A 13,208-nucleotide genomic window follows, 5' to 3' on the forward strand; every position below is an offset into this window, starting at 1 on the left:
TTAGAACACCTGGTACAGGAGCAGCTAAATGCTCAGCATATTGAAGAATCAATCAGCCCTTAGAATTCTCCTGTATTTGTTATTAAAAAGAAATCTGGAAAATGAAGAATTTAAGAGCTGTTAATAAAGTGGGTGATTCAGCCAATGGGCTCTCTACAGTCTGGAATTCCTTTGCCTTCTTTGTAGCCTAAAGGATGGCCTCTTATAGTTATGGATTTAAAAGACTGTTTCTTCATATACCTTTACAATAAAGGATAGAGAAAAATTTGCCTTCACAGTGCCTACTTATAATAGTCTCAGCCTGTTAAAAGTTCTGCCACAGGAAAGGTTAAATAGCCCCACCCTGTGCCATATTTCATATGATAGATGTTGGAAATGATACGTAAGCAATTTCCTCAATCTATAGTTTACCATTATATATGGATGATATTTTACTACATTTATCAAATGTAGATACTTTAGAAAGAATGTCTGAAAAAGTAAAGAAAATTTTGCTTTGTTGGGGATTACAATTGCTCCTGAAAAAATACAAAGAAGAGATTTTATTAATTATTTAGGATATAAAATAGGTCTATAAAAAATTTGCACCTAAAAGGTGCAAATTAGGAGAGATCGACTATAGAATCTTAATGATTTTCAAAGACTGCTGGGAGACATTCCCCTCTATGGCACACTATTGGAGTAAAAAATATAGAACTGATTAATTTGTTTTAAACCTTAAAAGGTGACAAGGATTTAAACAGTCCAAGAGAATTATCAGTTGAGAGAGAATTGGCTTTGATTGGAAAAAAAAATTACAGCATGCACATGTGGATCATTTGGATCTAGAGCTTGATTGCATTCTGGTTACTTTACCTCTAGCATTCCCTACAGGGATTTTAGTGCAGAGGGAAGATACTATTATCTTAGAATAGATAGTTATACCACATAAACAGTGTAAAAAATTAAAAACTTATGTGGAAAAGGTTTCTGAATTGATTCTAAAAGGAAAATTGAGACTTTATCAATTAGCAGGAATAGATCCAGCAGAAATAGTACTTTTTTACTAATGCTGAAACTGACTCATTATGGGCAGAAAAATCAACACTGGCAAAGAGCTTCCAGCAATTTTTCAGGAGAGATTAACAACAAATATCCCAAAAGCAAGAGAATTCAATTTATAAAGAGAACTAACTGGCTCCTTCCTCACATGTACAGGAACCCCAATTTCTGCAGACCCTACATTCTATATTAATGCAAATAAATCAGGAAAAACAGGTTAATTTGAATAAAATGGCTCAAAGCCCTTATGAGTCTGTCCAAAAGTCAGAATTAAATGCTATTTTTTTTTTCGGTGCTGAGAACTGAACCAGGGCCTTGCGCTTGCTTAGCAAGTGTGCTCTACCACTGAGCTAAATCCCCAACCCCCTATATGCTATTTTCATGGCATTATTAGGTTTTCCAGAACCTCTTAATATAGTTACTGATTGTCAATATGCAGAAAAAGTTGTTTTACATATTGAAACCACTGAATTTATACCAGATGATTCAGAATTGACTTTATTATTTATTCAGTTACAAGAAATAATAAGGAATAGGAACTATCCCATGTATATAACACACATCAGATCCCATTACGGTCTGCAAGGCCTTCTAGCATAATGTAATGATGAAATTGGTCTGTTATTAGTAGGAAATGTGCTGGAGGACTCAGAATTTCACAAAAAACACCAATAGCAAAGGTTTGAAAAACGATTTTTCCATTATTTGGCAACAAGCCAAGGAAATTATAAGGAAATGCCCTACTTGTTCTTTCTACAACCAAACTCCACTACCTGCAGGAAGTAACCCAAAGGATACTTAAATGAAAATGGGCAGATGGTGTCAAATTTTACAGAATTTGGAAAATTAAAATATATACACCACACCATAAGTACATATTCAGGATTTCAGTGGGTAACTGCTTTGAGTTCTGAAAAGGCTGATTCTGTAATGACACATTTGTTAGAAGTTATGGCCATCATGGGTACACCTGCACAAATTAAGAATAACAATACTCCAGCATATGTATCTAGTAAAATGAAATAGCTTTTTGTATATTACAATATATAACATATTACAAGTATACTACACAATCCTACAGGGCAAGCAGTTATACAGAGATCAAATCGAACTCTAAAGGATATGCTAAATAAACAGAATAATAAAAACAGAAATAATATTTTATTTACTTTAAATTTTCCAAATGCTAATGAGAAAGGAACAACAGCTGCACAGACATCAGATAATATAAAAAAAAAAAAACTTCTGAATTAAATCAGCCTATATACTTTAAAGATGTGTTTACCTCAGAATGAAAACCAGAATATTTGTTATGTTGTGAAAGAGGTTTTGCTTTTATTTTCCAAGCTATGGATACTATCAAAATTGGTAAAAATTAGATTTGAATGAGAGAGACCTCTTGATTAGAAGAGTACATAGTTCATCAAACAGCATGGCCTTTCAATCTAAACTAATCTATAAAACTAGCAAATGCTTTTCATTTGATCAGATATAATTTGAGAAATCCATGGTAATCTGCTTAATCTCCCTTTAATTTTAAGAGGTCAGCTACAATGGCAAGAAGCACTGCCTCCTTTGGGCTGTATAACCCAAGGTCACAGGTAGAGCAAATACCACTACACAGATATAACTTGCCAAAAAGGAACCTTCCCAAAATTAGGGTTGGGGGAGAGATTTGTTTTTGTCTTTCCAGGAGAATGAAGACATCCAGCTAAGAAATCTGAAGACCGCTGAACAAATGAGACATGAAAAAAAGGACAAAAGTGTCCAGAAAAAATTTCCAAAGAATAACAATAAATTGCCCTATTGGTATATCACATCTCCAACAGGATAAAATTTCAGAAATCTTCCAAAATGTTTGTTTCTTCTGTTCTCTAGAGACATATAAGGAAAATGGTCTTTTTGTAGTCCCAGTTCAATTGAAAATTAAGGCTGGCTTTGGAATTGGAGTATGGCTCTCTCCTTCTCTAAACCCAAGCATGTTTGTTAATGTAAAATCCAAAATCTCTGTTTCATGTCAGAAGAGCAACCTGATATGGGACAGAAGAAAAACCAAAATTAAGGGACTATTGCCCCTAATCTCATAATTCTTTAGTTTTATTTTGACTCTCTGAAGCTTTTCTTAAGGTATATAATTTTGTTTGTTTGTTTTTCGAGACAGGGTTTCTCTGTGTAGCTTTGCTCCTTTCCTGGAACTCACTTGGTAGCCCAAGCTGGCTTCGAACTCATAGAGATCTGCCTATCTCTGCCTCCCAAATGCTGGGATTAAAAGGCATGCGCCACCACCGCCCAGCGGTATAAATTTTATCTCCAAATTTATAAGATTAACATATATTTTAAACCTTTTGTCATGATATTAATGGCCATATAGAGTACTAATTCTAGAAAAAAGTTTCATCTAGTTTCTTGTACATGATTTAGGGTTTGAGTCTCTACCAGGTAACTAGGAATTAAATTTTTGTACTCTGGATGTACATAACAAATATTGATCCTCTTACCTCTTTGAGATCTGCTGCATATAATATTTAAAATGTTTAAGTTTTCTGCAATGAAACCATGACCATGCATACAGCGACCTTTGAAGTCTCCAAAAGGAGGATGGTGCACCACAACATTGATTCCACCAGGACTATGATAATACCACTAAGCTGTCCAATACCACCTAAAGATCAGCTTTGGACTACAAACTGCTCAGGACAATTTCAAGGTGGCTGGCTCAGATGATCCAGCCTCACAGACTTGAGACAAGCCCTGCACTTTCCCTACACAGAGACTAGACAACAAATTACATAGCTTTCCCTGGACTTGACAATTATCCCAATTTTTTTCCAGGGTCCCTTAAATATGCCATTGCTCCCAGAGAGCAGGAGGTAATTTTAAAAATACAACACCCACATTCCCAAGAGTTGTTGTTGTTCAATGGGTTATGGATATTTGTCATTGTTTAAGAGGGTTGGTTACAAGTTGCTATTGGCAATGGTCAGGAAAAAAGCTAAACAAAGGAAATTAGATTGAGGGTTCTGGTTTTGAAAAGTAAAAGGGGGGGAGGGAAATATAGAGATAGAATAAACGGGTAGATTATTTAATTTGTTTTTCAAATGGGGTTTCTCTGTGTAGTTTTGGTGCCTGTCCTGGATCTTGCACTATAGACCAGGCTGGCCTCAAACTCACAGAGATGCGCCTGTCTCTGCCTCCTGAGTGTTGGGATTAAAGGTGTGTGCCACTGTCATGCGGCTGGTTCTTTTTTTTTTTTTAAATGACAATGAGACACCATTCTACTTCAGAGAAGATGATGGGCACCAATGAAACTCCACATGGAGTTTACTTTCTTTGTGGCAAAAGATAGCCATTGGACAAGAAAGTGCTGTTGCCTCAACTGCTGACTTATGCTGTCCAAACTGGACAAGCAGGACACAAAAGAAAGTGACTGCCGAACTTTGCAAAGACAAGGTAGAATACTCCTTCAGAATATCCTGCTTCACAGAAAAGTCTGTCAGATATTCTAGGCCTGTAGGCCAAGGATGGCTGCCCCAATGTTACAGAGGAACCTTGGGTGATTGTCCAGACAGCCAGCTGTTTCTGTCAATTCCCACATATTTTTGAAGTCACTTGCTTATACTTCCTGCTTACTCAGTTAATATTATTTCCTTCTTGGGTCTCTGCGGGAGTTGAAGACTAGATCGTTATAGTTACAGTTTTTCTTGTTAACAAATTCAGAAAAGAAACTCACAAAAGAAATGTAAGGTGTATAAGGTTGAGAAACATTAAAAGATAATTTTGGGTTGGTAATGCATATTAGATAAAAGGTGAATTAGTTATAAACCTTTGAACTTACCAAAATAGGACAGATACTGGAGTATTTTCTCTAAATTTGTCAAATGTCAACGGACTAGACATTGTTGATGTAATTATTGCCTGTATATATTTGTATATAGTTATTGTATTTATTGTATAGTTTTTCTATGTTAGTTAAAACCTCTTTTTATTTTAGACATAATGAGGAAAATGTGATATTTTGTTTGTGTTCTGACAAATAACACTAGCCTGAAAATCAGAGGGTGGAGCTAACCACTAGTTAATCATAGAGGTCTGGAGGTCTATATAGACAGAAAACAGGAAGTAATATGGCTGGGCGGAGAGAGGAAGTGATAAGGCGAGGTGGAGACAGGAGCTTGGCTCCCTTTTTCGTCTGAGGAGTCAGAGAGGTAAGAGGTGACTGTGGCTACTCCTTTGCTACTCTGATCTTTCAGCTTTTACCTCAATATCTGACTTTAGGATTCCACTTCAAGATTGTATAACTGAATAGTGTCTCCCAAAAATTTATGATCAATTGGAACTTCAGAATGTGATAATTCTTTTTTTTTTTTTTTTGCAAAAAGGACCTCTGAAGAAATAATGAATTTATTTATTAGTAGATGGAAATGAAGTTATGGATTTAGTCTGGGCCTTAAATCCAATGACAAACCCAAAGTACACAGAAAGTTGGATGTAGTGAGACATGCCTGTAATTCTAGCACTTGGGAAGTAGAGCTGGGAGAAAACAAGAAGAGATGATGTAGCCATAAGACAAGTAATGCTTGAGATTACTGAAAGCAGGAAGAAGAATTGAGTTCTTTCTCTGATAGGAACAGAGCTCTATCAATACCTTCATTTCAGCCAATGGAACTACTGGAGACTAGATTTCTCTTATTTCAGTTTATGAATTGTGGTAATCTGTAGCAAACAGCTCAGAAAACTAATATAGGTTTATTAAGGATAATTAGTAAAGGGCTGTATTTTCCATGCTCCACTATCTCATTTGATTATATATTGGAAGAAAAAAGCAGTGACAAAAACTTTTTCATGTTTTTTGTTTTGTTTTGTTTTTCGAGACAGGGTTTCTCTGTGTAGTTTTGCGCCTTTCCTGGAACTTGGTTTTGTAGACCAGGCTGGCCTCAAACTCCTGCCTCTGCCTCCTGAGGGCTGGGATTAAAGGTATGCACCACCACCACCTGGCCAACTTTTTCATCTTTATAAGCATATTCTGTTATTATCAGTCAACTACATTAAAGGTGAAAGGAAACGATATAGTGTCATTACTTACAGTGTGTGACTCCAGCCAGAGTTTGGTAGAAAGTAGGAGTGTCACTGTCATCAGTGAGGGTCACATACACACCCCCAGACAGCAGCCAGCGAGAGAAGGTAAAAGCATCTTTGTTTAAAAGAAGCCAAGTTCTAAATTTTTCATAGTTCACCTTTTCACCCTGAGAGTAAAGTAAGAAAACATGTTTAGTACAATTTTAGGTATAGTACTTGGAGCCTGAACAGCCTGGAACTTATCAGGGGTTGCCATTTTCCCATCGATAACTAAACTCAGGGCTGCCTAAATACCACCAGACACATGTCTTCGGGAAGCAAACTGTTATTTGAAAAACAAAACAGTTTCACTTTAGTTAAAACTTATGTGTTAAATTAAATTATTATCAATTCATTAAAACAGTCAACTGCCAATAATAAACTACATTTCAGCCAGGCATGGTGGTTCACACCTTTAATCCTATCACTCAGGAGGCAAGTGGATCTCTGAGTTCAAAGCCAGCAGGGCTACATAGAGAAACCCTGTCTGGAAAAATCAAAACAACAACAAGAAAAAAAAACCAAAGTAAAAAAAACCTACACTTTATCTGCTAAGGGTTATCCTGAAACCAATAGGCTACATTTCCATTGGTTTTGATATTTACTATCCAGTGCTGGAAAACTGGCACAACAGTTAAGAGCATAGGCTGCTCACGAGGAGGGCCCAGGCTCAGTTCCAAGCAACTACAGGATGGCTCACAAAATTCTTCACTCTAGTTTCAGGGGATCCAACAGCTTCTTCTGGCTCTTCAGGAACCAGGCATACATGTGGAGCACATACATGCATGTAGACATAAAAATAAAATATAAAAAAAAAGATGTTTCCTTTTTTTTTTTTTTTTTTGGTTTTTCAAGACAGGGTTTCTCTGTGAATCCGACTGTCCTGGAACTCACTTTGTAGACCAAGATGGCCTCGAACTCAAGAGATCTGCCTGCCTCTGTCTTCCAAGTGCTGAGACTAAAGGCATGTCCCACCACCACCCACCTCCCTTATTCTTAAAAACTTTAATTACTCCAAATTTTCACTTATCCTTATCTTTAGCAATATGTAATCTAAATTAGTACATATTTAACTAAAGCTGTCTAAATTAAAACACTTAAATTTCATTTGCAAATTAAAAACAATTATTTAGAAGTCTTTCTAATACTTTACTATTTCTAAAGTAGACAATCAGGATCCCAGAAGTCAATTAGAGTTCAAAAACAAATAAGTTAGACCAGCTTAGTGGCACAGGCATTTAATCAATCCCAGCACTTGAGAAGCAGAGGCAGGAGGATCTCTGAATTTGAGGCCAGCCTGGTCTACAAAGCTAGGAGAGGTCCTTGAACAGTCAAAGCTACATAATGAGACCTTGTCTCAACAACCCCCACCAAAGGAAGCAAGTTCATTTCCATTTTTTGCTTTACTTTTTAAAAGAATTACTTGAAAATTTCATACAAGTATACAATGAAATATGATCACCACTACTTCCCCATCTCACCCCTCTAACTTCCTCCAAATCCTCTCAATTTCATGTCTTTTTACAAGTAATTGTATTACTAAATCTGTAGAGAAAAAAAAAAAAACTATCTAGATGGAACAAGATTATGCTGAAACCGCTCTCTAGGTCAAGCCCTTTTCTTGGACAATAGCTCTTAAGTTTAGTATGGACTAGACATTGCTCTGAGAAAAAGAAAAAACTCACTGGAAATACGACAAAGGCTGACATTCAGGGGCCTAACAAATCCAATGCTAATATAAATGTTGAAGGATATAAAACAACTCCTACATTGTTTAGTAGGATCCTAAGTACAACAATATGCTTAGCCTACTAGTTTGAGAATACTCAGCATCAATGCAATGCAAACTATGAAGACAACACCAACAGTCTTGTTTCAAATTTGAGACAGGGACACAAGAAGACACTGCAAACATGCTGGGTATTAAGGATTCTGTCCTATACTTACTCTATCCATGTTTGTCTAAAAATAGAGTAGAAATATAAATTCCACAGGTTTGTACACTTTTTACATAGTTAACTCTTAAGATACTGGGGTAAGTCTTAAAAGTAGTGGCATCATTTATTACAACTAGCTTTTTAAAAAGATGATTATGATTTTATGAATTCTGTACTTGGCTTTCTTCCCTTTTTCCTAACATACACCTTAAAAACTCGTGAACGCGGTGCCGGGCGGTGGTGGTGCACGCCTTTAATCCCAGCACTTGGAAGTTCGAGGCCAGCCTGGGCTACCAAGTGAGTTCCAGGAAAGGTGCAAAGCTACACAGAGAAACCCTGTCTCGAAAAACCAAAAGAAAAAAAAAAAAAAAAAAACACTCGTGGATGCTATAAAATGTCTGTCTGTTACTAGGCTGTATGACAGCTCACAGCCACTAGGTATCTTCACTAAATAACTATTACAGGTTTGATAGTAATGATTAATTTCAAGCCCATCTGCCAAACACTGGGGCAGAAAGGAGGCTGAAGGTTGAGGTGATCATCAATGATCATATAATCAAATCATCACTATATAATGAAATTTTTATATAAACTCAAAAGGAAGTGCTTAAGAGATGGCTCAGAGCATACACTCTTCCAAAGGACCAGAGTTCAATTCCCAGCACCCCTATCAGGTGGCTCACAAATACATGTGACAGATCCAATGATTATAGCTCTGAGAGCACCTATGTGCTGGCTTGCTCTCTTTCACTTACACATTTATACGTGTGACTGTTGTATGATATTTTGTTTGTGATTTGACAAAGTTTGCCTGGAGATCAGAGGGCAGAGCTAGTCACTAGTTAACCATAGAGACAAGGCAGTTGTGGCACACACCTTTAATTCCAGCACTTACGGAGTATCATGCCTTTGGTCCTTGGATATGGAACACTCATGCCTTTAATCCAACACTAGGGAGGTGGAGACAGGAATATAAAGTGGGTGGAGACAGGATCTCTACCCTATTCAGTCTGAGGATTCATGGAGACAGGGTCCCCTCCATTTGGTCTGAGATTTCTGGTGGCTGGCTAGTCTGCTTCTCCGACTTTTCAGCTTTCACACTAATATCTGACTCTAGGTTTTCATTGTTAAGACTAATTAGGATCACGCTTCACATGATTAAGAATAAAATAAATCAGCTGGGCTGATGCATGACTTTAATCCCAGCAAACAAACACACAAACAAAAGCAAGTTCAAATTCTCTGTACCTTTGCTGGCTAGTTTTCTGTCAATTTGACACAAGCTAGTCATTTGGAAAAAGAGACTCAATTGAGAAAATGCCTCTATAAGATTTGCTTATAAGCAAGTCCATAGTGCATTTTCTTAAATGACAACTGATGTGGGTGGGTCCAGTCATTGTGGATGGTACAACCTTGGTCCTGGGTGCTATAAGGAAGCAAGCTAAGCAAGCCAGAAGCAGGTAGCAAATAAGCAGCACCCCTCCATGGCCTCTGTATCTGATCTTGCCTTGAGGTTTCTACCCTGACTCCCCTCAGTGATGGACTGTAATGTAGAACCTTAAACTGAAGTAAACTTTGCCAAGTGCTTTTGGTCATGTTGCTTTATCACATCATTATATAAAAACCCTAAGACAATAGCTATGTAAAAGGCTGATCAAGGCTGCAAATGCCTTTAACTCCAGCACTGGGGACAGAAACAGATCCCTAGAGCTCAATAAATCCCTTAGAGCTAACCTAAAGGGCAAGCTTCAGGTTCAGTGAGACACTGTCTCAAGGTAATAAAGCATACTAACAAAGGCAGATACCCAACTTCCTGCTCTGCTACATTCATATGTGCATACGCTACAACAATAAAAATGACGGAACACACCTGTAGTTCCAGATATTTGGAAGACTAAAACAGATTTAATTTTGAATGAGATGAAGACCAACATGGGCTACACAGAAGACCCCATCACAAAACAAATAAAGGGCTGCAGATCACAGTAAACTAAATTGCTGGAAGCCAACTCCCCAAAACATCTTCTCTAGTTTGTAGCCACTCAGTTAACAGAAATTCTAAATCTTTATTCGAACCATGATTTTCTATTCTATGTTAGCTTGTAACCAAAATAAGAAAAGATTCTGGAAGTCCACCTTCAAAATAGACACAATTAGGACTGGCAAAATGCTCAGGAAGTGAAAGCACTGACTAAGCAAACCTGGTAACCTGAGCTCCATTCCCAGAACCCTATGATGATGGAAGGAGAGAACCTGACTACACAAAGCGATCCTGATTTCTTTATGTATATATACCATGGCATGACACCAACACACATACACACACATCACATACATACACTATAGTAACTGAAATTAAAAAACATTTTAAAATAGTTAAGTAGAGAATTTAATAATCTTTCACTATCTCACTGCTATATGCCATGATCTAAATCATTGCCTCTTACCAGGACTCCCACCTAATGGTACATTAGACCCTGTCTCAAAAAAAAAAAAAAAAAAAAAAAGGATGCTGGCATCTTGCCAGTGTAGTAGGCATTTCTATAACCCCAGCTACTTAAAAGTTAAAGAAAGAGACAGGGGGATAGCAAGTTTGAGGCCTGCCTGGACTGTAAAGAAAGTTAAAAGTCAGCATAAGTAACTTAGGGAGACTCTTTCTCATATAAAAATGAAAAGGGTTTGAGATATGACTCAATGGTAGAATGCTTGTCTAGCATACAGAAGGCTCTGTGTTCAGTTGTTAATACTGTAAATTTTAAAAGGAGAGATAGAAGGGAGAAGGACCTTACATATTACTCATCTGCTCAAAACCCTCAAAGGGTTTCTATCGTACTTAAGGTAAAAGTCAAAAGACTCACACTATAACATCTGATGGCGATGATGAGAATAGCCCCCATAGCATATACAAGTATGAATATTTGAACACTTTGAATACTTGGTCACCAGTTGGTAGAACTGTTTGGGAAGGATAAGGAGGTGTGGCCTTGTAAGAAGAGGGTATCTCATGGGAGTGGGATCTGAGACTTCAAAGCCTCCCACCATTCCCATTCTCTCAGCTAGTGCCATGTGGATTAAGGTGTTGGCCTTAAACTGTTCCTGCCTCTATGCCTTTGTTCCACTGCCATGGACTCTAACCTCTTAAACTAAGCTCAACTAAACACTTCCTTTTTGAAGTTGTCTTGGTCATGGTATTTTGTTACAGCAACAGAAAAGTAACTAATAGACATCCTTCACACCCAAATAATTCCACTTTGATTCTTACTATTCCAGTACTAATTCCATTCCAACTAAATGGGCCTTGTTATTGCTTCTTCAGCAGGCAAAACACATTTCCACCTCAGGGTCTTTACTGTACTCTCTTCATGGAAGGTAGGTGTATCATCATAAATATAACTCTTTTGCTTGAGTTTCACTTTATCTGATAGAATTTCATAGTTATCCCATACAGAACAGTTAGCTGCTTCCTCCCCTATAGCACCTACGTCTCTTACTCAACTTAATTTCCTTACAGCACTGATTACCACCTAATGCATATGCTACTGTCAATAATTTTAAGGAACAGTTGGCCAACTACTTTTAGTTACCATCAGCAAAATAAGAATGTCTGAACAAGTCTTATTCAAATGTAAATGATATTATTTTCTCTAAAAAAAAAAATAGAATATTAATGCATTTGCTATCTTCGTGAAAAATCCATTAATTCAATTTGCTAAGATTTTGTTTTGTTTTTGTTTTTTGAGACAGGGTTTATCTGTAGCTTTTGGAGCCTGTCCTGGACTAGCTCTGTAGCCCAGGCTGGCCTTGAACTCACAGAGATCCACCTGCCTCTGCCTCCCGAGTGCTGGGATTACAGGCGTGCACCACCACCGCCCAGCAGATTTTTTTTTTACTAGCAATTTTTTGTTACCAGAAAGAAACAAAGTATAGCCAAATTTATAGTGAAGTACTAAACTACTTCTACAGCAATTTCAAGTTAAGTATGGCAGAACCAAAAATATAGGAAATCTATCCATTAATACCTAACACATAGAAATGCTAAATGGATCTAGGGCACACCTATGATCTCTGCAGGAGCCTGCATGTGCAATGGAGTCAGTGTACCTGTGTGGGAGTGTGTAGCACATAATGTAAGTATAAACAATTAATTGCCTTTATGGGAGAATTGAGGATTTTCTTTTTTTTTTTTTTTAAGTTTTAGGTTATTATTAAATTATGTTCATGTGTACAGGTATGTGTGTGTATGAGGGCAGATGCCCCCAGAGAGCAAAGTGCCAGATTCTCTGGAGCTGTGAAGTTGTTAACCACCCAAACTGGGAACAGGGACTCAAACTAGAGTCCTCTGGAAGAGTAGCATGCACTCTTAACCACTGAGCCATCTCTTCAGTCCCAGAATTGAGGATTTTCTAATTCACAAACACAGCAGCAATGAGAGGCATGGACTCTTTTATGTGTGTGTGGTTTTTTTGGTTCTTTTGAGACAAGGTTTCTCTGTGCAACAGCCCTAGCTGTCCTGGAACGCACTCTATGGACCAGGCTGACCTTTAACTCAAAGATCCACCTGCCTCTCTCTGCTTCCCAAGTGCTGGGATTAAAGGTGTGCACCACCACACCCATCTGAGACATAAACTCTTGAATTTCACTTTATCTGACAGATTCTTCTAATTATCTTAAAAAGCAACACTCACCTGACTCCTCCCTACCAATACTGGTCCCCTTATTCCAATTTAGTTTCCTGTAGGACTATTAGATAATGCAAATAACTCTTTATTGAGCACAGCACATAAAGAGTTGAAACATTAATCATTAAATATAAAAATACTAAGAGCCTTCTTATGCAAGCATCCATCATCCACATTTAACACAAACTAAGAGTTAATACTTCATCAACATTAAGAAATGAAATATAAATCTTTAAATATACCTCAGAGAAACACTTCCTGAGTGTATCTGGGACTTTGCCATCCACCACATGGAGCATTCTTTCCATTTCTTCCCGTACCACATAGCTCCCAGATTCACTTGAAAAGAGACTAAAAATATCTAAAAGAAATAAAAATAAATTAATCTTAACATACATCAAGTACAGGTAGTAAAAGTAAAGAGAGAAGAGAAAGA

At 37.3% G+C, this 13,208-nt stretch overlaps 1 protein-coding gene across 1 annotated transcript in view; it reads right to left on the reverse strand.

Moving 5' to 3' along the window:
• The window catches only part of Usp32 (ubiquitin specific peptidase 32), a 152,570-nt gene that overhangs the window by 89,471 nt on the left and 49,891 nt on the right, over nt 1-13,208 (reverse strand). Inside the window, exons 4-5 of the mRNA XM_036195555.1 lie at nt 13,015-13,133; nt 6,125-6,284 (exon numbers count right to left, since the gene is read on the reverse strand). Coding sequence (XP_036051448.1) covers nt 6,125-6,284; nt 13,015-13,133 — 279 coding nt within the window. The remainder of the gene's footprint in view (nt 1-6,124; nt 6,285-13,014; nt 13,134-13,208) is intronic.

The sequence above is a fragment of the Onychomys torridus genome, chromosome 8 (genome assembly GCF_903995425.1).
Source record: "Onychomys torridus chromosome 8, mOncTor1.1, whole genome shotgun sequence".
In the NCBI taxonomy this organism is placed as follows: domain Eukaryota; kingdom Metazoa; phylum Chordata; class Mammalia; order Rodentia; family Cricetidae; genus Onychomys; species Onychomys torridus.